The sequence below is a fragment of the Canis aureus genome, chromosome 24 (genome assembly GCF_053574225.1).
Source record: "Canis aureus isolate CA01 chromosome 24, VMU_Caureus_v.1.0, whole genome shotgun sequence".
Classification (NCBI taxonomy): Eukaryota; Metazoa; Chordata; class Mammalia; order Carnivora; family Canidae; genus Canis; species Canis aureus.
This window is the reverse complement of record NC_135634.1, coordinates 33,170,635-33,195,337: the sequence shown is the minus strand read 5'-3', so window position 1 is coordinate 33,195,337 and position 24,703 is coordinate 33,170,635. Positions and strand designations below refer to the sequence as shown.

General features: G+C 39.7%; 1 protein-coding gene across 4 annotated transcripts in view; it reads left to right on the top strand.

Annotated features, from left to right (window-relative positions):
* The window catches only part of DOCK5 (dedicator of cytokinesis 5), a 211,708-nt gene that overhangs the window by 112,274 nt on the left and 74,731 nt on the right, over positions 1-24,703 (top strand). For all 4 annotated transcript variants that reach the window (XM_077868808.1, XM_077868807.1, XM_077868809.1 and 1 more), the window contains exons 13-21: positions 2,946-3,071; positions 7,157-7,281; positions 9,513-9,611; positions 10,878-10,950; positions 13,406-13,509; positions 14,500-14,683; positions 21,875-21,972; positions 22,206-22,295; positions 23,714-23,814. In XM_077868808.1, the coding sequence (XP_077724934.1) occupies positions 2,946-3,071; positions 7,157-7,281; positions 9,513-9,611; positions 10,878-10,950; positions 13,406-13,509; positions 14,500-14,683; positions 21,875-21,972; positions 22,206-22,295; positions 23,714-23,814 (1,000 nt within the window). The remainder of the gene's footprint in view (positions 1-2,945; positions 3,072-7,156; positions 7,282-9,512; positions 9,612-10,877; positions 10,951-13,405; positions 13,510-14,499; positions 14,684-21,874; positions 21,973-22,205; positions 22,296-23,713; positions 23,815-24,703) is intronic.

Below are 24,703 nucleotides of genomic sequence, written 5' to 3'. Positions count from 1 at the left end.
CACCCAGCATAGAATTGGATCACAGCTGTATTTTGTAAATTCTGTGGGACCAATGTTTATCCCATGGATCCTTTCTTAGTTTTGTCTCCCCTACAATCCCAATGCTAATTCTAGGTAAATGCACAAAGAGAAAGAAGTTTGGGGATTATTATGTTCCACCCTCTAAATGTCTATTTCATTACTCCCTAAAATGAAGAGGAAAGAGACCAAAGTGATACTAATGAACAGATATTAATGTGAAACAATGGGCTAACTAGCAGAACATTTTGAGTTGTTTTTAGTGCTTCCGTGTAATATTCTATTGACAAAGTTTTATTGTTTTATTTTTAAAGATTTTATTTATTTATTCATGAGAGACATGGAGAGTGAGGCAGAGACATAGGCAGAGGAAGTAGCAGGCTGCCTATGGAGGGCCAGATGTGGGACTTGATCCCAGGACCCCGGGATCACAGCCTGAGCCAAAGGAGATGCTCAACCACTGAGCCACCCAGGCATACCTGTTAACACAGTTTTAATTAAGAAATTCCACCCATTGAAACTGCATTTTAAATTTAAATAATATAAAAAAACTAGCTAAAATTTTTAAATTCAAATATCAAGATGGTGATGATTTAGGGGATAATTTTGAAGATTGGGCCATTTTCTTTCTTTCTTTTTCTTTTTCTTTTTCTTTTTCTTTCTTTTTCTTTTTCTCTTTCTTTTTCTCTTTCTTTCTTTTTTTTTTTTTTTTACTGCCCTGTAACTATCTACTGAAGTGGAGGCAATCAGGAAACACATTATTTTCAATGTATTTCATTTTCCATGTATTCACAGTTCTGGATAGGAAAGATATGAGGAATCATAAAAGAATCTGAAAATGAATAGTGAAATACATTTCTGTTGTATTAGAACTCCTAACCTGGGATACGATTTATTAGAGTGGAAAATCCTTATACTAAACAAATTGCTGTGTGTGTGTAATTTTTTTTCCCAAATAAAAGTGAAATAAAAATTTCCTCTCTTGCTGCTTAACAAAGCAAATACTTTTCAAATGTTTTTGTGCTCAGCACAAATATTTTTCTATAGCCAACTACATGATATTTCATTGCTTGGATTAAAGAAAATTTGCCCCCCCCTAAGTAAACACTTAAGTGTTTTCTATTTTGTCACTATTATAAATTTAAATAACTCTGCTATGACTACTTTTATTTATGAAGCTTTTCCATAGTTAGGATTACCTCCCCTAAGAAAATTCCCAGAAGTAGGATTCCTGGGTCAAGTGATGGAATGAGCTCAAAGTCAGAGATACATGTATTTCCAGATTGCTTCCCATCGACTTCTGCCACTGGGTGATAATTATCACAGTGCCCACTTGGTGAGCTGATATTTAGAAATCTTTACCTGTTTGGGAACCCTGGGTGGCGCAGCGGTTTGGTGCCTGCCTTTGGCCCAGGGCGCGATCCTGGAGACCCGGGATCGGGTCCCACGTCGGGCTCCCGGTGCATGGAGCCTGCTTCTCCCTCTGCCTGTGTCTCTGCCTCTCTCTCTCTCTCTCTCTCTCTCTCTCTGACTATCATAAATAAATAAAAAAAAAAGAAAAGAAAAAAAGAAATCTTTACCTGTTTGTTGAGCCCCTAGGTGGCTCAGTCAGTTAAGCGTTTGACTCTTGATTTTGGTTCAGGTCATAATCTCGGAGTCATGAGATCCAGCCCTGGGTCAGACTCCATGCTGGATGTGGAGGCTGCTTAGGATTCATTCTGTTTCCCTCTCACCTGCCCTTTGCATGCACTTGCTCACACGCTCTCTCTCTCTTTCTCTCTCTAAACAAAACAAAACAAAACAAAACAAAACAAAAAGATTTCACCTGTTTGAAAGGTGAAAAGTAGACTTCCAGAGTTCCCTTGCATTGAAAAAAAAAAAAAAAACTACTTGATGATGAATTACCTAGCCTTCCTATACATTTGTGAGTTTTCCTAAAGGTTTCCTTCTCAGTTTTTATGAAGATAATGTCTTATACAGAACATGCATTTTTCAATTTTTGATTTGTCAAAGATTCGCCAACCTCATGTTTTTCCTTGTGAATAGTCTTTTCATGGTCTATGTATTTGATGTTTTTCTTGTAATTTCTTAGGGTTATTTCACCATTTGTAGCCTGCATTTCACTTCTTTATAAATATCACAACTTTCCATTTGTGTATAGATAATTCGTTTTTTAAAGATTTATTTATTTATTTATTTTAGAGTGTGTACAAGTGGGGAGAGGGGTAGGGGTAGGGGGGAGAATCCTCAGACTCCTCACTGAGTGTGAAGCCCCACATGGGGCTTGATCCTATGACCCTGAGATCATGGCCTGAGCCGAAATCAAGAGTCAGACACTTGATTGACTGAACCACCCAGATGCCCCTCAGTAATTTTTTTTATGTCTGATTTCTTCATTTGTCTCTATACTTAGAAAAAAAGGTTCATTTTACTTCTTTATTATAGTAGGAATTTATTTTAATGAAAAAGCAAGGTAAGAAATTAGATCGATTCTCTTAAGTAGCAAGAAAATTATTCCAGCACATTTATGAAATTGTTTCTTTTTTTCAGGATTTGTTATGCATGTTTACTATATATTAAATTGCTGTATATTATAGTAATTAACCTAATTGTTTTCTACCATGAATACAACACTTCACTACAGCTCTACAGTATTTTGGTATCTGATGGGGGGGGTATCTTTACTCGTGTTCTGTTTTCCCCCAAAGTAAACATCTGTTCACACCTCTGTCAAATACTCAGGGAAGTCTTATTGTGATTTTTATAGGCGTGTCATGAAAATTTAAGTTCACTGGGGGAGAATTTACATTTTTATAATAAAGTATCTGTATATTAACACAATGCGTATATTTTTCTCAGCATTTCGATGTGTGTTCATGGTATAGATCATAAAGAGAACTAAAAGTTCATCCTCTCTTTCTTTCAAGGACTTTGGATATCTTTGAAGCTTTTGCCAGGTGACCTTACGCAGGTTCAGAAGAATTTTTCACACTTGGTGGATAGATCAACTGCAATCGCCCGAAAAATGGGCTTTCCTGAAATAATACTTCCAGGTAAAAGCTTTGACTTGGTTCATCTGTTCTGCTTCCTCTAGTTCTCCCTTCATGCAGCAGTGACTTCCAACAGAGTGGTTGAGGCAACATAAGATCCTCTGTGGTATTTAGTTACCTGCATTTGGTGGTATCAAGACAGTAGGGGACACTAACAGAGTGGGGGTACCTAGTACAAGCACAAGATAATGCTTCTGCATGTAACTCAGAGCTTCCTCTTCATGCTTTTCATTTATGCTCTGCAAAAGCCCCTCTGAAATTCTTCCCTAAATTATCCATTAAGAAGAGCTAATGGGAGCACTGGTTTTGTACCAAAGATGATTTGCCTCGTCCCATGTCACTTTCTCAGGATGACATCCCGGCATTGTGGGCTGCTGGTCAGGAAGCTCTAGCGAGGTGACTGCTCAGCTCAGCATCAGCCAGACCCTCAGCCCCATTTGCTTAAATCCCAACTGTGTGCTTGGCTCTCCCCATACTTGTGGTGACAAGAATGTAAACATTCTACGGCCTTCTTACTTTAGTTTTGTCTTTTTTGGCATCACGTGTTGGTGATCTGCCTGTGTGTTCTCTTGAATTCTCTGACTTAACCCATTTAATTTCTCAATGTTTATAGTAATAAAGGGAAATCACCTCAAGGAACTTTATATAAGATATTTATGTATTACATAAAGCATGTTATAAATAAACATTAAAAGATCATCATATTATATGTTTTATAGATGGGTAGATAGAATATATAAATAAGTAATTTTTGGCATGTTGGAGAAATTTAAGAAAACCTTGCTGTTGTCTATTGCATAAAAATTGGGGTTCTTTTAAAGTAATGCAACATCTGACTCCTCATTTTGAAGATTAAGGAGCAGTAATACTGTGTTGCCACACACACTGTCTGCATGTAGTGAGCATTGAGAAAGATGAATGGGAAAAAGAACTATTAAATGGAGACCATCTTCTTTTCTCATGAAAGAAGTCCACTGATGTCATTCCCTTCCAGACTTCCTTAGCCTAACACATCTTCATCTTCATTCTGTGAAAATTTTTGTCTTCTTCTTGTTTAAAAACATAAGCATTGGTAATATTCCTATAATTGCAGGCTGTGTTATTACTACAGTGAGAACAAAAGATGAAAAAATAAAATGGAGAGATGTATTTTTTTGGACAAAGCGAATTGATCTTTCAAATCTGGCTAGGAAGATTTCTTTCTAGTCTTTCTAGTTACTCGGATTGGTTCCCGGACTGCCAGGGCTGTATAATAGACTAATAGACTCTGAAAATCATCTGGGATGATGGCTCCCAAATGCTGGTCTTTGGATCAGCTGGGAAACATTAAAATACAGGTTCCCAGAGTCTTGCAGATCTCTGATTCAGTTTGTAGGACTAGGGCTCCCCTGCTGATTCTGGTGATTGGCCAAGTTTGAGAAATCAGAGATCAAGACCAAAGTCCCTTATCTTGTAGCTCCTCATCACCATTTGAACAGGCTCCAGAGATGCCTTAGACTCCCCCCTCTGGCTCAGGCGCTCCTGCTCTCTGCCAGAATCTAAGAAGTGATCACATACTCTCTGTTTCTGCATCTGCCAGCCACTCTCTGTTCTGTCCAGAATGGTGTCACTAGAGTCACCAGAGTTTGTAATGTCACCTAAGTCCCGTGGATATTTTTTTAGCCTAAGGATTGTCTCTGGTCCTCTCAGCAGCACATGACACGACCCACTACTCCCTTGTTGAAACGTTCCCCCCTCATCGTCAGGGACCCACACTCTTCTCTTTTTTCCTCCACTCCCCTTTGCTAGCATGTCACCCTCTACCTCGCCTGTTAAGAGTTCCTCAGTATTTAGTCCTTATTGCCTGTATTAGTTTGCTCAGGCTGCCCTAATAAAGTACCACAGGATGGGCAGCTTCAACCACAGACATTTATTTTCTCCCATTTTGGAGGCTGGAAGTTCGAGATTAAGGCATCATGGAGTTGGTTTCTTCTGAGCCTCCCTCCTTAGCTTGGAAATGGCCATCTTCTCATTGTGTCCTCACATGGTCACCCCTGGGTCTAATCTCTTTTTTATGAGGATTCCAGTCATACAGGATTGGTGCCCACCATATGACCTCATCTTACCCATCACCTGTTTAAGGGGTCTGTCTCCAAGGACCATCACATGTGGAAGTACTAGGGGGGAGTGCTTCAGCATGTGAATTTAGGGGGAATGCTCGAGTCCATAACAGGCCTCTTCTCCTTCTCATAATTATATTTTCTTCCTATGTGATCTCATCCTCTCATTTTCCCTCGGTATGTTAGTTGCCTCTAAATTCCTGTCTGTGCCCTCAAAACCGCTCCTTTGAACTCTGTTACCATAGATCCAACCACTTCCTGCCTCAGGACTTGAGTAGGTACTATTCCTGCCTCACTGGATCACTCTTTTCTCTTTAACTGGTGAATTTTGTCTCAAAATCCCCATTTGGAACTTGCAATCCTCCGCATCCAGACTGGCTTTTCAGATGTGTTTTATCTAAGAGAATGGCACCCGCATCCATCCAGTTGTACTGCCAAACCTCCCTTTCTTTAGGCCTCACACAAAAAAGTGTCTAAGACTTGCCAGTTTTACCTTTAGAGGCCTCTCAAAGCTGTCCCCCTCTCCCTTTCTCCTTTGCCACCACATTAATTGTAGCTACTGCCGCCATTTAGCTACTGCCAACCGTTAATGTTTGGACCGCAATACTCTGTCTACTGCCTCTGGACCTTTGCACGTGCTATTTTCTCTCCCTCTTACTCTCCTCCCTCCAGTGACAGTTCAGAGTAAAGATTCTCACACCCTCCAGACACAGTTGAGACTTAGTGTTATGCCTTCACAGAGCCTAGAGTTTTTCTTCATTGATAATGATTCACTTTGTCCTATGATTATCTGATAATGCTTCTCTTCCCCACTAGATCTGTGTGAGAATGAGGCTGGTGCATGGCTCACCATCATCTCCCAGGCACCTAGCACAGTGCTTTGTACAGAGTAGGTGCTCGTCAGTTTTTTTACAGGAATAAATGAATATTATCTCATCTGATTGTACCATAATGTATAGTACATTATACATCAGACAGCTGTCTATTGTTGGCAACTAAGGATTTTCCAACTTTTCACTTTTGTAAACAGCACCACAATGAATATCCTTATAAATAAATTTTCACTCAAATTCTTAATACTTTGGGACAAATGTTACCAGTGCAGTTGCTTTAACACAATTGTCAGTTACAAAGTATATGTTAATTAAGATTTCAAACTCTGCTGTATGAATAAGCCCCTTTTGTCTCACCTTAAGCAACTGTGGGCAAGATCTTAATTTTCCTTCTAAACAGATGAGTGATGAGAATGCAAAGTGCTCAAAGTGTGCATGATACTGATAAAAACAATTAGACTGATTTAAATAAACAAAGTATTCTACAGACTTTTAGAAACAATGTTTATCTCATCAGGTTATTATCTGGATCAAATAAATTATTGCCTATAAGTCACGTTGAACAGTGCCTAGCACAGAGGAAACACCCAATAAACATTAGCTTTCATTATTTTCAGATGTGTGAAAATACTGCCCTCCAAGGCATTATTGAAAAAAAAATCTGCCATTGTAACCTAATAAGATGCATTGTGTACTTTTATTAGACAGCAGTTATTAATAAATAGAACAAAGAATTACTATTGGAAGGAGTTCATTTTAAACCACTGCATTTTGGGGCATCTCGATGGCTCAGTGGTTGAGCATCTGTTTTTGGCTCAGGCCATGATCCTGGGGTCCTGAGATCGAATCTTGTATCAGGCTTCCTATAGGGAGCCTGCTTCTCCCTCTGCCTATGTCTCTGCCTGTCTCTGTGTCTCTTATGGATAAATAAACAAAACCTTTAAGAAAAATAAAACACTGCATTTTAAAGACACTTTGGTTTGTATGGAATGATAGATAGGACAGCTGAAGAGGACAATACATATAAAAATTTCTGCTATATGAATAGCTCCCTATGAAGTCAGAGCAATTCATATTTTATTTATATATCTTATTACATCCTGAGAATTAAAAACAACTTCTCAGCACCACTCACAGGTGGGTTGTCCTGTTGTAGGTGATGTTCGGAATGATATTTATGTCACCTTGATCCATGGAGAGTTTGACAAAGGAAAAAAGAAGACGCCAAAGAATGTGGAAGTGACCATGTCTGTGTACGATGAGGAGGGCAAGCTCTTGGAGGTATGTGGGACCACCCAGAAATCCTGCTGCCCTCACACACTTCTTTACAACAACTCGGGACTTTGGTTTGAGGCAAATGGCTCTCCATGTTCATATGCTTTTCCTTTTTCACAAGGAAAATGTATGGAACCTGTTAAATGTGTGATTAGCAATTACCAAGTTTACTAATAAACCCAGTTAGATTCTTATTTTTATTCTTATTTTGTCCTCTGCTAAGAAATATATCCAGCTACTAGTGATTTCATGGGTATGCTTCTGATCCAGAAATTCTATACTGTTTTCAAGTTATTTGGGCACTCTGAAGCCCGGTAAGTCCCCATGGGGCTTGAGTGAGGTGGCATGGGTGCCTGGATGGCACTGAAGAGCACACTGCCTGAACCGAGGAGACAGAACCAGAGGAGATGCACCCAGTAGAGAGCTCTTAAACTGGCAAGAATCTTGGGTCACATCGACTACCACAGACTGGTCTTTAGATTTTGTTTTAGTAATTATGAAACTGCAGTCCACAAGGGGCAAGCTGTCTCCTCGTGGAAACACAGAAGTCATTGGAGGAGGTCAGACTAGATCTAGGTATCCTGGCTTTCAGGAGTTCCTCCTCCTTCTTCCTCCTGGAAGTCCTCCAACCGTGGCAGCATCCTGTCCAGATGGAAAAGTGTAGTGAGTGTTGATTCTGACGTCAGGCAGAAAGAGAGGTAGGAGGCCCTCATAGTCCCGGCTGAAATCCAGTTCTCCTTGTATGAGTCATAGTTACCTCTAGTTACCTTCTTTGGAATTGAAGACCTACACTCTCTGAAGGCCACCTCTCACAAAGGTGTTTGTGGGCACAGTGGAATACATATCCCCATCACTTTCCCATGGACATTATCATCTTTGAAAGCAACAGTTGACTGAGTCAAGTCCTATTCTGTGGTACGGGAGCAAACAGTATGGTAGTCCTTGTTTGAGAGTGACTTCTTTGTGCTATTGATAGAGCCCTGGAGCCCCATGAGTTCAAGTATACATCTTCCCCTGACTGTGTACTTTACAGCTTTGCTAACTAGCTTGGAAGTGCTTCCTTAGAGACCTGGTTCTACTGAAGTAAGTGGCTCATTACCAGGAAAAGACATATCTCTGATTTTTAGTGAACATGCTCTACCTAGACACCAGGTCCTTAACGCAGTACGTGGACAGGACCTCACACAGTGGTCGTCTGCTTGTGTGCCATAGCTCCAGGTCACCTTTACTGGCCCTCTGATCCCTGAGAGAAAAAGGAAGAGGAAGGAGAGAGAATATATGGCTGCAGATGGAAAAGAGAATAAAGTTTACAGTGGAGGCGTGTTATGGTGATGCTGGGTTCCTTTAGTACTACCACAGTACTATATATATATATATATATATATATACACATACATATACATATACACACACCACTTATACCCTCAAAGAAGGTGGTAGACCAAAACTCATTCTTATCCTATTCTTCAGTCTCTAAATGTGATCGGGTGATGTGTGCCAGTGTGAGGCATGTACTGGCCACATGGAGGGTAGGACAGCCCATGTATGGTGTGTGGAGTGCTCTTATTTTTCTAGATAGAATTATCCCTTTTTAGTATTTACCGTCAAAATACAAAATTACCCCTTTAAGTATTTACCCTCAAAAACAAAAACACTAATTCAAAGGGATACATGCTTTTCTATGTTTATAGCAGCGTTATGTACAATAGCCAAATTTTGGAAATAGCCCAAGTGTCTATCGACTGATGACTAGATAAAGAAAACATATATATATGTACATATATATACACATACATACATACAGTGGATTATTACTTATCCATCAAAAAGAATGAAATCTTGTCATTTGCAACAAAATGGATGGAGCTAGAGAGTATAATGCTAAGTGAAATAAGTCACTCAGAGAAAGACAAAGATTATATGACTTCACTCATATGTGGAATTTAAGAAACGAAACAAATGAGCAAAGGGGAAAAAAGAGAGAGACAAACCAAGGAACAGATTCTTAACCATACAAAACAAACAGATGGCTACCAGAGGGGAAGTGGGTGGGAGATGGGTGAAATAGGGGATGGGAATTAAGAGCACTTGTGATGAGCACTGAGTAATGTATAAAATTGTTGAATCATTGTATTATACATCTGAAACTAATATAACACTGTATGTCAACTATATTGGAATTAAAATAAAAAATAATAAAAAATATCCTTTTTTCATTCTTTTCTTTGCATCCAAAGAAAGCAATTCATCCTGGTGCTGGATATGAAGGTATTTCAGAGTACAAATCAGTAGTCTATTACCAAGTCAAGCAGCCCTGTTGGTATGAAACTGTCAAGGTGAGATGCGCTACTTGTAATCTCCATCATATATTAAACCTCATTTAGATTCCTTTTTTTTACCCACAAATCATTCCTTCTTTATCCTGAAGTTATACATAGGTTGCCTGTGGTGTCCTAGAAGAAATGAATTGGTACAATTCTGCATGAGAGTATTTATCTTTAACTCAGAATTCTTAAATAAATAACATTCTCATTGATGAATGTGTAAAAATTTGACTAGAGACACTTGCAGTTGTAATGCTGTAATAGGCTGCCAAGATGATCCAAAACCAAATGGAAATTTTCACACTCTGCAAGCAGTTGCCTAACATTTTTTTGTCTTCTTGGCCTCTAACCAAGTTTTCTGGGCCTCTTTTCAATTTAAATATGTGTGTTACATATTCCCAATTGCTTTTTAGATAAGCCATCCCCTGTGAGTCGCTCAATAGCCCTGTGGCTAAAACAGTGTGGTAACGCCCTTTTCTGATTAGGTAACTAAGACTCAGAAATGTCAGGTGACCTCCCAAGGTCCTGTAACTGCTTAGTGCCCAAACCTAACTTCTTCTGAATCCCAGATTGTCAAATTGGATTGTCAAAGTCTTATGAGCTCTCCATAGAGAACTTGGGAAAAAAATTGCACTAATATCTCAATGAAGAAGTAACCATTTTCCTCAATTTTATATACTTCCTATGCTTTGGAACATGCCATTTGTAACAGATTTAGGTTGTGCTTTTTAAAACTACTTATCTCAAGGCATTAAAAGTTCTTCAGAAATGGGTTTCTAGGTACTTGGATAATATTTCACCAATCATGCTATACAAACTCTCTACTCTTTTCATTGCCACGTACTTCTGTATTCCTTGTCTCTTCTGTATATGTAAACAGCAAAAAGCTTCCTGGTCCCCAGTGTTTTATCTTTTCCTTCTGTTATGAACACTAATTACTACTGCATCAATATATAATCTATCTTGACATCTGAAAGCTCCTGTAGAGACCCCGGAGTGCTGATGATCCTTTTCGTACTTGAGAAAGTACTAGAAACTTGTAATATTTCCATCCTCAGAATATATGATAAACAGCAAAGAGGATTTCTCTTGAGATTCTTTAGGTTTTGAAAATGACTAAATCTGCTTTGAATGGATCCAAATCCAAATCTCACTCTGTAGGAATCAGTGCTGTAATAAGATACTAAAAATGAGTCTAATTCTGTAAAATGAGCAAAGAGCACAACATACTGTGTATATATAAACAATATAAATAATAAGTTCCTTATTATTATGTAGGTATCCATTCCTATACAAGAAGTTACTCGCTGCCATATAAGATTTACCTTCCGACATAGGTCATCTCAGGAATGTAAGTACTAGAAGGCTACAACATATTTCTGTTAAAAAAAAAAAAATTTCTCTTGCTTGACAGTGCTTTTGTGGGTCTGGAAAACAAAATTCTTGGTAAATAGATACTTAGCATCATTACTTCAAGATTTGTTGGTGCTAAGGAAATCAGAGAAAGACAAATACCATATGATTTCACTCATATGTGGAATTTAAGAGACAAAACAGATGAACATAGGGGAAGGGAAGGAAAAATAAAATAAGATAAAAATAGAGAGGGAGGCAAACCATGAGAGACTCTTTAACTCTAGGAAACAAACTGAGGGTTGCTGGAGGGGAGATGGGTGGGGGAATGGGGTAACTGGATGATGGGCATTAAGGAGGGCACATGATGGAATGAGCACTGGGTATTATATGCAACTGATGAATCACTGAACTCTACCTCTGAAACTAGTAATACACTGTATATTAACTAAATTGAAATTAAATAAAAATCTAAAAAAAGAATTTCCCCTGAATGTATGACATTAATAGATGCTCTATAGCAAAAAGAGTTTCACAGTCAAATAGGAATAGGAAATGCTGTATATTATCTCTCTCTCTTAGACATTCACACTGTTTGTTGCCATATTGCTGAGAAGTCCTGCAGCAAGCAAACCTGTTGATGTCTCCTCAAATCAAATTTTTTTTCCATGAGAAAACTACTTCAAGTCTTAGATCCCAGTTTGTGAAATGACTACTCAAAAAGTGTGAACAAAAAAGAAAATTGATATGTTCAGATAGATCATAACATTTCTGGAAATGTCTTATTCAACACCATATAAGCATGCAATTCTTCATTCCAAACTGAATTTACTGAACACCATCCACATACTGGACTTTAGGCCGGGCCCTGGAACTATGATAGGACATGGGTCATGCTTTGAAGTCTCTGTTAGGCTGGCTAGGAAGAGGAGGAAGAAAAAAAAGGCAAGTAAGGCCAGAACAGTGTGGTATATCCTACACCAGCAACAAGTTGTAAAGGGGTGTGGAGCATAGCATCCCACCCCTTCTGGGATTTATGTGTGAAGTCTACATTCTGAGACTTGGAGGTAGAGAAGAAATTGCTTTTAGCCAGCGAACACTGACAGTGGAGAAATGTGTTTGAAAGCCACAAAGTGAATGCCCTAGGGCTGAAGTGGGAGCAGTCCTAATATTAGATTGAGCCCCACGAAATTGCTATTTTTGTAGGTCCATATCAAGTAGTCAAATATCAGCAATTTCATATGGTTCTACATAATACTGAGCTAGCATTTATCAAGCCCTTAGTTTGTATGAAATACTAAAGTGAATCTGTATTTATACACTGTGTGGTGTCCACAGTAATCCAGTACAATAGATACTGCTTTTATCCACATTTACACAAAAAAGAAACTGAGCAGAGTGATGAGATACTTGCCCAGGGCCACAGGCCTGGGGAGTGACACAGCCTGGGTTGACCCCTCAGCAGTCGGTATCTAGGCAAGCTGGAGCCTCATTGTGAAGGATGGTGGTTATTTTGAACCATGTTATGGAGGAGCCATTAAAAGGTGTTTTGTGGGTGGTGGTGATGGTGGTTGTGGTTTTCTATGTTTATAACAGACAGCTCTATTCATAATACTGCCAAATTGGATATAGCCTAACGGCCACCAACAGGAGAAAGAATAAGCAGATTGTAATGTAATTTACAATGGTTTACTACTCAGCTGATCCAGGGGCATGTGAGCCACAGCAAACCTCAGAGTTGTGCCTTCCATGAGAATAGGGCACAGGTTGCCCTAGGCATTGACACCTAACTAGGGGACAGAGACAGCCCAGAGGCCAACACCTAAAGATCCAGAGAGAGGGACTTTTTCTTGAGGAGGCTGGACTCTCCTGCATAATAAACCTTGGAATATAATTAATACTTCACCAACTCTATCTTAAAGCAACAGAAATGAGATATTTCATGAAGGCATTTTGGAGCAGCATAGTTGACCTGATTAGACCTGCTTTTGGAAATCTCATTCTGGCTGCAGCATGGAGAAAGTGTTGGGGTTGAAAAGGACTGCTTGGAGAGATCCTCTAGAAATACAGGGAAGGCTTGACAAGAACTGGGGTAGGAACAGAAGGGATGGAGGGAAAAGGCACAGGTTTCAGAGGTATTCAGGACATGCACTTGACGTGGGGTTGGAGTCAAAGTCAACATCCACATTTTTTATTTAGATGATTGGGTAGTTGCTGGTCTCATTCATTTGCAAATGCAGGATGAAACACATATGTGGAGATACTAGATTTCAGTTTGGGGAATATTTCCTGTGACATGCACAGTACAGATGGGTTATTGTAGCTTGCTGAACGGTGTTGATTATAGCATGATTGAATATCACACCCTGGAGCAAAATATGAAAGCATCCATCATAGGCAATGCTTCCTGGTATCTTTCTGCACTGCTCAGACATCTATTTCCGTCTTTTCAGCCAGAGATAAATCGGAGCGAGCATTTGGAGTGGCCTTCGTGAAACTGATGAACCCGGATGGCACCACTCTGCAGGATGGGAGGCATGACCTGGTGGTTTATAAGGTAGTGCTAACAGAACAAGGCTCAAAATATTGCTTAGGAAATATTTCCTCCCTCTGAAATTGGTTGTTAAGGCTCCAGTCAGAATTATGTGTATAAACCTCTCTAGAGCTGTGTTTGCCCCTTAAAGTCCAGAAAAGCAGAGGGCTCTGGTCTCTCTAGCGACATGGTCTCCCATCCCCTTTATGTAAGGAGTGAATTGTATTATTATTGAGGCCTCTGAAGAATGTCTCCCTTTCCTACAGTGGCATTAGGCAGCAGTGAATGGTCAAGGGCTGTGCTGTTTCCTCTCCTCTGCATCATCTTGTATGGAACAGAGATATTTTCACTGTTGGGCTTGGCTGGGGTGTGGTAGGTGTGGTAGGATGTGGTTTTCATATCACCAAGAGCCAGGCACCATTTCTCTGCTAGGGGGCCTCGCTTCCTTCCCTAGCAGTTTGATCCTCACTCTTTAACTGCTATGGAATTATCTTCTGAGATTTTCTACTGGAAAGTTGATGCAAGAAGGCCTCATTTATCTAACGGTATCACAGAACTGGTAGTACCTTCTTTGAGCAGCATCTACCTGGTATGGCTCTTCCTGTAACAGCTCCTTACTTCACAAATATTTTTGGAAGGCATGGCAAACTGTTCCTTTCCGGTGAATCCAGTAACTCATCAACCCAATGATGTATCATTCTGACCATTTATAGGTTCAAGAAAATGAAATCCAGCTTCATTCCTTAATATTTATTTATTTATAGCAGAGTTTTAGGATGTTCTCAGTTTGTAGTTCACAATTTATTCCATATTTATTCAGTGTTGAAACTATTTCTGGGCTCAAACCCTGGAAAAGTATCACAGTGTCTTAGAGTTGGAAGGAACATTAAATATAATTTGAGAAAACCTTATTTCACACCCTGGAAATGCACTGTGTTCATGATAGAACTACTTTTATTTGCACCTAAGAGATTTTGCCCATCATTTGGTGACCCTAACATGCATCCTTTTCAGGGTGACAACAAGAAAATGGAAGATGCTAAATTCTATCTGACCCTGCCTGGATCCAAGGTAGAGATGGAAGAAAAAGAACTCCAAGCGTCCAAAACCCTGGCCAACTTTACCCCAGCCAAGGATAGCACAAAAGACAGCTTTCAGATCGCCACCCTCATTTGCTCCACAAAACTCACCCAGAACGGTAGGTGTGGTGACCACACTGATACCATACTGAGTTTTCTGTTTGGGCTCCCTGGGTCCAACCAAGACATGGGGCTGTGTCTTCCTACATGGGATGCTGGGCCCTTTGGATTTTACTCTCTGTTCTTCACATGGCATTCTCAAAACTAACGCTCGTTCTGAGGTTATCTTGAAGTATCTTTCAAATAGGATGAAAAGTATTTGGGTATTTTTTTTAGTATCATAAAACCTGTAAATGTAGTCATTAACAGAGGCTGAAAAAAATTTTTAGCTCTTACATTTCCTTCCTTCAAGGCAGCAAAGAATTCTAATTACTCTGTGAAATGTATGAAAGAACAGATGTTAGTAATAAGGGGAAGAATACTGGCAGAGAAAAAGAACCAGTCTCTTGCCCAAACAGGTATGGCTAAGAGCAGGGAGGGTTTCCTGTTAGAATTCCATCTGCCCCCCACAGAGCCTCCTCTTTTCCATTGTTTTTTTTTTTTTTTCCTTTTCCCCCCAAGCAGTCATAAAATCAACTGAAGAGTTCAAATGGGCTCCGCTTTGCTCCTTCTTGAAATCTCTGATACCAATTTTCACTTCTCTTGTGTCTGTGATGGCTTTAATATCCAATAGCAGCTTCTCATCCAATTAACTTAAGAGTAAGGAGTCCTGCTGAACATAGTAAACCAAGAATCAGGAACTTCAGGTACTTGCCTAAGAAATTCTACAACCCCTGCAACATATAGAGGATTAATCACTTTGGCCTTCTAGATTTGGGTGAGCAGCATGGCTGAGACTCTGCCTTCCAGAAGTGCTAAGGGGTAGACAAAACAGTTTAGACGTAAGGTACACTCAGGGATCAGATGTTGGTTGATCTTTAAAAGGGGTCAGTATTGTTTGTTTTGATGAATCATGGTTGGCTAGAGAACATGGATAATATTTCAACTTGGACAAGTGGCCAGACTCAACAGAGTGAAGTGCAGAGCTGATACATCTGTGAAAGTAAAAACACACTCACCGGGAATTAAGCCAGACAAAAGGCAAAACCTTGGATTCAGTGAAGAGCATGGATTCAGTGAAGAGTTTCAAGGTGGCAGAGGCCTCAGGGAGAGGAAAAGGCATGACCAGGCGGGTACAGGGGATTTCTAGGGCAGTAAAGCTATTCTGTAGGATCCTGTGATGGATACGTGAATGCATGGCATTCTGCATTGGTCAGAACCCACAGAATGTGCTATACAGAGTAAACCCAAACATAAACCATGGACTTCAGTTAATAAACACCACTAATATTAGGTCATTGGTTATAACGGATGTAGCACATTACTGTAAGATATTAATAGTAGGGGAGCTGGGGAGCATTGAGAGCGTATGTGGGAACTCTCTGTACTCTGTGCTTAATTTTTCAGTAAACCTGAAACTGCTTAGAAAAATAAAGTCTATTAAGAAAAAAACAAAAGCCAGAAAACATTCTTTTTTTTTTTTAGATTTATTTATTCATGAGAGACACAGAGAGAGAGAGGTAGAGACACAGGCAGAGGGAGAAGCAGGCTCCATGCAGGAAGCCCGATATGGGACTCGATTCCAGGACCCCAGGATCACACCCTGAGCTGAAGGCAGACACTTAACCGCTAAGCCACCCAGGTATCCCTTAAGCCAGAAAACATTTTGAGCTTCATAGAAGATAGGACAAAATTATATCAGTGACCTAGTCCTTCTTAGGGAAAAAGCAAATGTGATAAACTGCTGGTACTGGGTTAAATAGTATAGTATTTATGGAAGATGATTTAGAAGGTGTATCAGAGGTTTTGAATGTATTTAGACCCTTTGGCCCCATTATCTCACCCCTAGAATTTAAGCCTAAGTAAACAGGGAAAGATGAGCACAAAGATTCATGTATGAAGATATTTCCTTATTATTACTCATAATAGAGGAATAGTGGAAACAATCTGAATGTCCAATAACTGGGGGCATTATCATGTAATTAAATGTGCAACTACCAAATACATTTCAAAATGTAATCAAACACATGAAAACTTTAACACTAGATACATGTCGACGATTTGGAGCCGATTGCCTGGGTTTAGGTTCAAGCTCTGCCACTAACTGTTTCATTTCAGGCGAGCTGCGTGATCTCTTTGTGACTTGATTTCCTCATCTTTAAAAAGGCAATAATGTTGGCACGTGGGTGGCTCAGTCGGTTAAGTGTCTGCCTTTGAATCAGGTCATGATCCCAGAGTCCTGGGATTGAGTCCAGGTTGTTAAGGCTCCCTGCTCAGCGGGGAGTCCACTTCTCCTTCTGCCCCTCCCCCTGCTTGTGCACTTGTAAGTGCTCTTTTTCTCTCTCTCTCAAATAAATAAGTAAATAAATATCTTTTTTTTTTAAAGGGAGTAGTGCAACTATACATTTCAAATAATGAAGTAAGTTAAAATGAGAGAAAAACAAGTGTCTTGCTCATTGTAAACACTATGTGAATATTAGCTGTCACCATTGTCATCATCATTCTCATTATATGTCAACAAGAAAAGACTAAAAGGAAAGACACCCAAAGTTGGGACAGTGTTTATTTTCTGTGCTCTATTTTCCAAACTTTTAACTATGACATGTTAAAATGTTATTTTTGTAAGTACGGTAACAGACAGTACAAAGCATTAATGTTCTTTTAGGGCCTGCAAGGGATCGTCAAGAGAGATGGCATTTATCTAATATCCTTTCCAGAGATTCGATTTCAAGTAAAACAAGTGATCAAAGTAGGTGACTTATGATGAAAAACAGAAGGAATTTCCATGAAAAATAACCATATGGTTAAATTTATTATTATCTGCAGTCAAAAATACAGGAAGTGTATGGACAGGTGGCAGTATTCAGCTCACACACTTGATTTGCTGATACCTATGTTGCTTATCTTCTAGATGTTCTAAGGCCCTGCTATCCCCCTGTGGCAGCCATCAGGCACCTGGAACTTGTGAAATGTAGTTAGTAGCAGAAGAAAATATGAATAGTTCCCTGGTTGCATTAGTGTCTTTTCAGGTATATGTGGTTTCATGTTACTGGTGGCTTTTGGGTTGGCCAGCAGATACACAACATCACTGTCATTCCAGAAAGTTTCATCAGATGGAACTGCCCTCTGCTTTCCTGTCCTCCCTATTTCTAGTGTTTAGGTCTCAAAAAAACCTCAACATACCAAACAAAACAAAAATCTTATATAATAGCCTATCCTAAAGAAGGTTTTTGAAACAAATGCATCGGAACCAGGGGGAAATATATGCTGCCCCATGGCCACACAAGAGAGGACAGATATGGGAAAAGTGAAGAGAACAGCAGGACATCCCAACCATCCAAAGACATGGGGCATTCCAAGGGACAAATACTGATAATAAGGACAGTGGGTGGTTCGTGTATTTGCTTTCTTCTTATTTGGTTGAAGTTTTAAGGAACCAATTTAATGTATTCCAAGCAGCTGAAGAACAGTAAGAAAGCATCAACGCCAAGAGGCTATTTCCTGGTAAAGAGGGTAGCTGTTCTTTCACAGAGACCGTAACCAAGGGCATTTCTCCTTAGCCTTACAAAGGACTATTCAGACTCAAAAGGTTAAAAGCCACTGACCTTTCTTACAAACAGAGCTTGTAGACTCTTGATTTATAAATTTTTTCAAAACTAGATCAGACCCAATTTATATGGGATCATTTGTTGCTGGGCGGGTATGGAGGGTGAGAATCATTTTGTGGCTCCAATAAAAGGAGAGGGGAGTGCAGGTCCCTATAGGTGTGGGGCCTGGTGCCACGGGATTCCCAGCATAATCTTATTTTACCCTGCAACACTCTAGCACATGAAGACACCAGCGTTGTCATTATTCTCCTGTTTACTGATCAGAGAGTTGAGCTCAAGTGCCAAAATATTTTGCCTAAGTTCATAAATAGTGAACACATAGGTCTGAAAGTTCAGACACAGGTCTGAAAATAGATATTTGTAACTCCAAAACTTAGGGATTTTTATTTTTCGTTTCTTTTTTAAGTGTTATGGTCTCTAATCCTTTCCCTAAAGTAGCCTAAATTTGGGGATTGTCATTCAAAGTATCTTGAATTCCTTTTTTTTTTTTTTTTTTAAGATTTTATTTATTTATTCATGAGACACTGAGAGAAAGGGAGGCAAAGGCAGCTTTCCCACAGCAGGGAGTGTGATGAGGGACTCCATCCCAGGATCCCAGGATCATGACCTTAGCCAAAAGCAGAAAAAAAAAGCCAAAAGCTACACAAATTGAGCCACCCAGGTACCTGCCTCCCCCACCATCCCCAAGAGTATCCTGAATTTTTAAATACTTTGGGTAGGGACATAAGTTGAGGTGACTTTGGATAACATTTGGATGGTCATTCGGGATGATCCAGAAATTCCATTCTACTTACATTCCCCAGAGATGGTTGGACCTGGAAACCAGAAGATGTATGAGAGTGTTCATAGCAGAATTGTTTGTGATAAATAGGAAAAAAAAAAAAAAACTGCAAACAACTCAAATGCTTATCAGCTGTGGACTGGACAAGCACATTGTGGTACATCCCATCCACACAGTAGGAGAGATACTATATAGCAATTGACATGAATTAACTAGAGCTATATGCCTCAGCCCCAAGAATCTCAGGAGCATAGGAAGTCTGAGGACTTCGCTCTAACAAAGTACTGCCACTTTTCTACTCTAGGACCTTATGATTCACCAAACAACAACCAAATTCCTGACATGGGCAGTGAGGTGGCATGCAAATATTTCTAGGGTGTAAATCTCTGAGCTGATAGAGGGGTGGTTTGCAGATACTTAAAGCTGCTGGGTGACTCTTCACCCTGAAAAAGTATCTAGACCCTTTTCCTCAGGCAGCGACTGGTAGAGTGAAGTAACAGATGGAGTGGTAGCATTGACTAGCCTCTGACAGAAATAGGAGATGGGAGGGTGGAAGTGGGCAGTGCCTAGTAGATAAGCCCAGCACAATGTCAGTTACTAAATGCTTATTGAATAATTGAGTGAATCCAAAAAACTGTGTTGAGTTTCTTCAGGGCTGCTGGTTCCCTTTCCACCCATTCGTTCATTCTTTTATCAAACGTGCTGAACACCTATTGGGTACCTGGCACTCCTGACGGGGTATTACAAAGAATGCAATATGGTTCCTGTCCTCAAGTGGCTCAAGTCTATGGAAAGAGGCAAAGAAATATGAAGTGTGTCTTTATTATTTGTAATGTTGGTATATGGATATGCATATGTATATGTAGGAAGGAGTACAAATAGCCCAGGATGATTGACAAAGTCTTCCCAGAGAAAGTCTTCCCATAATTTGAGGTGGGTCTTAAGCATAAGGATGAGCTTACCACATACATAGTATTAAAGTATTTCTGGGCATTTCATATGAAGAGAAGACTATATGCAAAGGCATGGATCTATCAGAGCATGCCATAGTCTGGGGAGTAGTGAGTTGATCTGCCTGGCTGCTGAAGGTAACAGAACTGTGGGCAGGAAGGCCACGGGTGGAGCCTCACCGCCTTCTGTGAGTAGTATTGCAACTTTATTCTGTTGACAGTGGAGAGTCTCTAGGCACTGAGTTTTGGAGGTTTCCCAGGAACCAAACAATATGCAAACTAATAAAACAAACACTCATGAAGTAAATTGACTGTTCTAATGAACAGTATGTTTTCAACAATTTCTGTATGTTACACAAGTCCATTGATTAAAAAGCATGTGTTGCTACTTATACTAGATAATGCTCTGCAAATTGGAATAGTAGCTTAATATTCTAAACAAAGTAATAAAACAGTAATAGCCCAGATGCCTATTATATTTCCTTGTGACATTTTTAGCATTGATAAAAGCTATAAATGGCTTAAAGATTCATAAATCTGCACTTTAAATCCAAACACACCTCAAGATTTCTTTCCTGGTCTTACCCCAAGGATCATGAGTCTGTTCTGCCTGCCTTTGATTTTTCTTTTTAAAGATTTTATTTATTCATGAAAGATACAGAGAGAGAGGCAGAGACACAGGCAGAGGGAGAAGCAGGCTCCATGCAGGGAGCCTGACATGGGACTTGATCCCAGAACCCCAGGATCAGACCCTGGGCCGAAGGCAGGCGCCAAACCGCCAAGCCACCCAGGCGTCCCTCTGCCTTCCTTTGAAATAGCAACCTATCTAATTTGCTTGCTTGTTTCTTTGAAGAACTCTGGGGAGGTATTATGATAGAGTAGCAAGGACATGGACTTTTTGGAATCTGATAAATCTATAATTAAATTCCATTCATAGCACTCCCTGGCAGTTGTGTGACCTAAGGCTAGTAATTTAATTTCATAAGACCTCAATTTCCTCAATTCAAAAATGGAAAAAATGAAATCATTACAATGTGGTTGCAGCGTTTAAATGGATTAGTGTGGGGCACTTGGGTCGCTCAGTTGGTTAAGCGTTCGACTCGGTTTCAGTTCAGGTTGTGATCTCAGGGTCGAGATCAAGCCCCACATCAGTCTTCACGCTCAGCACAGAGTTGCTTGAGATTCGTTCTTTCTCTCCTCCTGCTCGTACTCACTCCCTAAAGCAAATAAATCTTGAAAAAAAAAAAAAAGATAAATGCATTAGTGCATGTATATAAGTTCCCTTTTCCTTTTGCATCCACTGGTGGCAAAGGACAAATTAGGCAATGCAGCAAATTGAAGGTATAAAGTTTGAGAGTGCTTTCAGGGCCCCTGTGTGGTTCAATTGGCTAACCATCTGATTCTTCATTTTGGCTCTGGTCATGATCTCAGAGTCATGGGATCAAGCCCCGGTCAGGATCCATGTCAGTGCAGCATCTGCTTGTCCCTGTCCCTCTGCCCCTCCCCCGCTCTTGTCTTGCTTGCTCTCTCCCTATCAAATAAATAAATAGAATCTTTTTTTAAAAAAAGTATTTTCAACTTTTCATCTATATGGCTATGATGTCATTATTTCAGAAATTTGAATTCCATTCAGGAATTCAGTTTTATGTTCTTATGTATTAGTGGTTAATTTTTTCTCTGAAGACTAAAAGACCACAAAGTTTTTCCTGTTTTAAATAGGAGACTATAAGTTGAAAAAAAATACACAAGGAATTAGCCCCTATTAAGAACAATTATCTTTTTTCTGGAGAGTTCTATAGTTGTATCCTGAAATAGTGTGTGTTACTTCTCTACTCCGTGTCTAATTTTATGACTTGTGGTCATTCTTCCTAGTTGACCTGTTGGGCTTATTAAATTGGCGTTCAAATTCCCAGAACATTAAACACAACTTAAAGAAGTTAATGGAAGTGGATGGAGGCGAGATTGTTAAGGTATGTTTATGTATTCAAGAGTAGAAATACAGTCACTGTATCGTTACTTCCCAACACTTCAAAGGAAATCAGTGGTTGGAAATATAAAACTTATCTACATCAGAAAGCAGAAGTGACAGTTTTTAAGAAATGCTATTTTTAAGCTTATTCTATAGTAACTGAATTTCTCTGAAATTTTGCAGTATGGAGCTGAACTAAAAGCATGAAATAACCTCTCTCTTTTTTATCTTCAGTTTTTGCAAGATACACTAGATGCACTTTTTAACATAATGATGGAAATGTCAGACAATGAAACCTATGACTTCCTTGTGTTTGATGCACTGGTAAGCAGTTAAGCACATTAACTAGTTTATTCTCATGACTATGTAGTGTTTAATATTTTGCTATTATACATGTCTGTGATGAATATGCATACATATTTGTATACATCTCTCTGATTGGTTCCTAGAAGTTAAATTAGAAACAATGGACTTATGTTCAAAGTCTTTGTTTTTCTGCTGCCTATTAGATCTTACTTTTTGACATACTTTCTTTCTCATTAGATAAACAAGGTGTTGTGTTACTTTAGAAATCAGGAATCACTTGAACATACTTTAAAATTATCTAGTTACAAACTAGGAGACACCTTTAATGAAGATGATTGTGGCTGTGTTGTGTGTGCTTGTGTGTTCATACAAGGGAGACTGAATTCATACATCAGAAATGAGTGTCAATCTCATTCTGTATAACACACAGCCCAGCAGACAATTAAATTTGTGACATCAAGTACTTAAGCATACAGCTCATTCCAAAAACTGGGATCCCGACAAGGAGAGATGATTTTAGAATCTTGGAAAGCTACAAATTGTGGTGGAGTAGGGGAAGTGGACACACCCAAACCAAGCATTGTTTTCTCGTTGTTGGGGTTAAAATTCCACGCAGAATTTCCCTGGATGTTGCAGCAAGAAAATGTTAGGTGTCTCAGTGGTGTGGAGAAATTGATACATTCAAGAAGTTGTCAGAGGTTAAGGATGTGAGATAAAGATAAAGATAAAGATAAAGATAAAGATAAAGATAAGGATGTGAGCTAGGATCACAGCTGGCCAGATTGATGGAAAATAATGGTTATAGGTCCTGTGGGACGAGGTCTGCAGATTTTCATGGGACAGGGCAAGTGACAGTGGGTACCTGCAGGCATCCCTGGTGCCCTTCTTCTGCATTCTTGTGTCATCAGCAGGTGCATTGTGGTTATTGGTGGATTATGGGCCTGATAGGGATACCATTCACAGAAGAAGCGGAAATTGAGAGGCTAAAGTCTGATGATGAAATTCAATTACTGGGGACTCTCATGCCATCAGAAGAACAAGGTCATGAAATAACTCATTAACTGCATCCCTGGGTTAGAGTTTATGTTTCCCACAGAAGACCCCTTCTCTATCTTTCTGCTGCTTCTCCTATCTTCCTCCCTAACTCATGTTGCTTGCACACTGGCCTCCCTTTGAGAGAGTGAACTTCCTGAGGCCAGGGGCTGGCTCTTATTAGATTCTTTATAGCATTTGGCCCAGTGCCTAACACATCATAGTTTCTCTATTGATATTAAATAAAAAGAAATTCCCAAGACTTGACTTCAGCTCTGGAAAAGTGAAGTGGGAACACTGCAAAAATGGTCAAGAAAGAGGGCACCAAGATGTTAACGTCTAGCTTATTAACAGAATGCCTGGGGTCATATAGTGCTGCTATTTATACTTTTACCCTTTGGCAGGTATTTATCATCTCACTGATAGGAGACATCAAGTTCCAGCATTTTAATCCTGTCCTTGAAACCTATATTTACAAGCACTTCAGCGCCACTCTGGCATATGTGTAAGTATGATTCAAGGGAACTACCTGCTGTTGGATTGTTGGGTTTGGACTCATAGTGTTGGGTTGTTAAGACATGCAAAGGGCATAAGCTGAGTAAGTGTTCCCCTTAAGTGCAGAACCTTGTTCTAAGCTTCCTCTGGTAGAAAAAGAGAACCTTTTAAGTATTTCAACCTTGGGAAAAGCATTAAGGTCAATCCAGAAGAGATAAAGCTGTATGTCTTTAAGAATCCAGAACATATAGAGATGAGGAGTTGAAGGCATTGGAAGGACAGTCAAGGACAGAAGATCATACTCAGGATCTTAGGAGAGTTGATCATCAGGGGGATTAGCTGGAAATCCCAAGGGGATCAAACAGTGGATTAAAGCAAGACTAAGTGTGGTAGAACTGAGGGTCATGTCCTCGGTCCTACCCCACAAGTGCTTTATAGAATTTATTATAGAGGATATGAGACAATTACATATTTCTTTATATAAATGAGAATGATCTCTGCCTTTTCTATAGTGCAGCCTTTCTGTCTTTGGTTCACGAGCCTGTGACTCAGGAAAGCAACTAATATTCAGCTTACCTCACCACGACATTATATGTGGCCTCTCACCCCCACCCCCATGCATTCCAGTTACCGTGCAGAACAACATGATAAAGAGTGGCAGGATTGTAGTAGAGATCGGCAGAGATCTTTTTGACAATGGCTTATGCCAGATCATGCTCGCTGCTCTTGCAGATCTATCAGATTGGCTGCTGACCTGATTTTCCAGGGTTTTATTTGCATGGGAGGTCTAGAAATGTTTTAAAATGTAAGTGACAGGAAAGAGGTGTTACGTAGCGTAATCACCAATGAATGTGGTGGGCATAATGCCCACTGGGTTGGGGGAAGCAGCAGATACACTT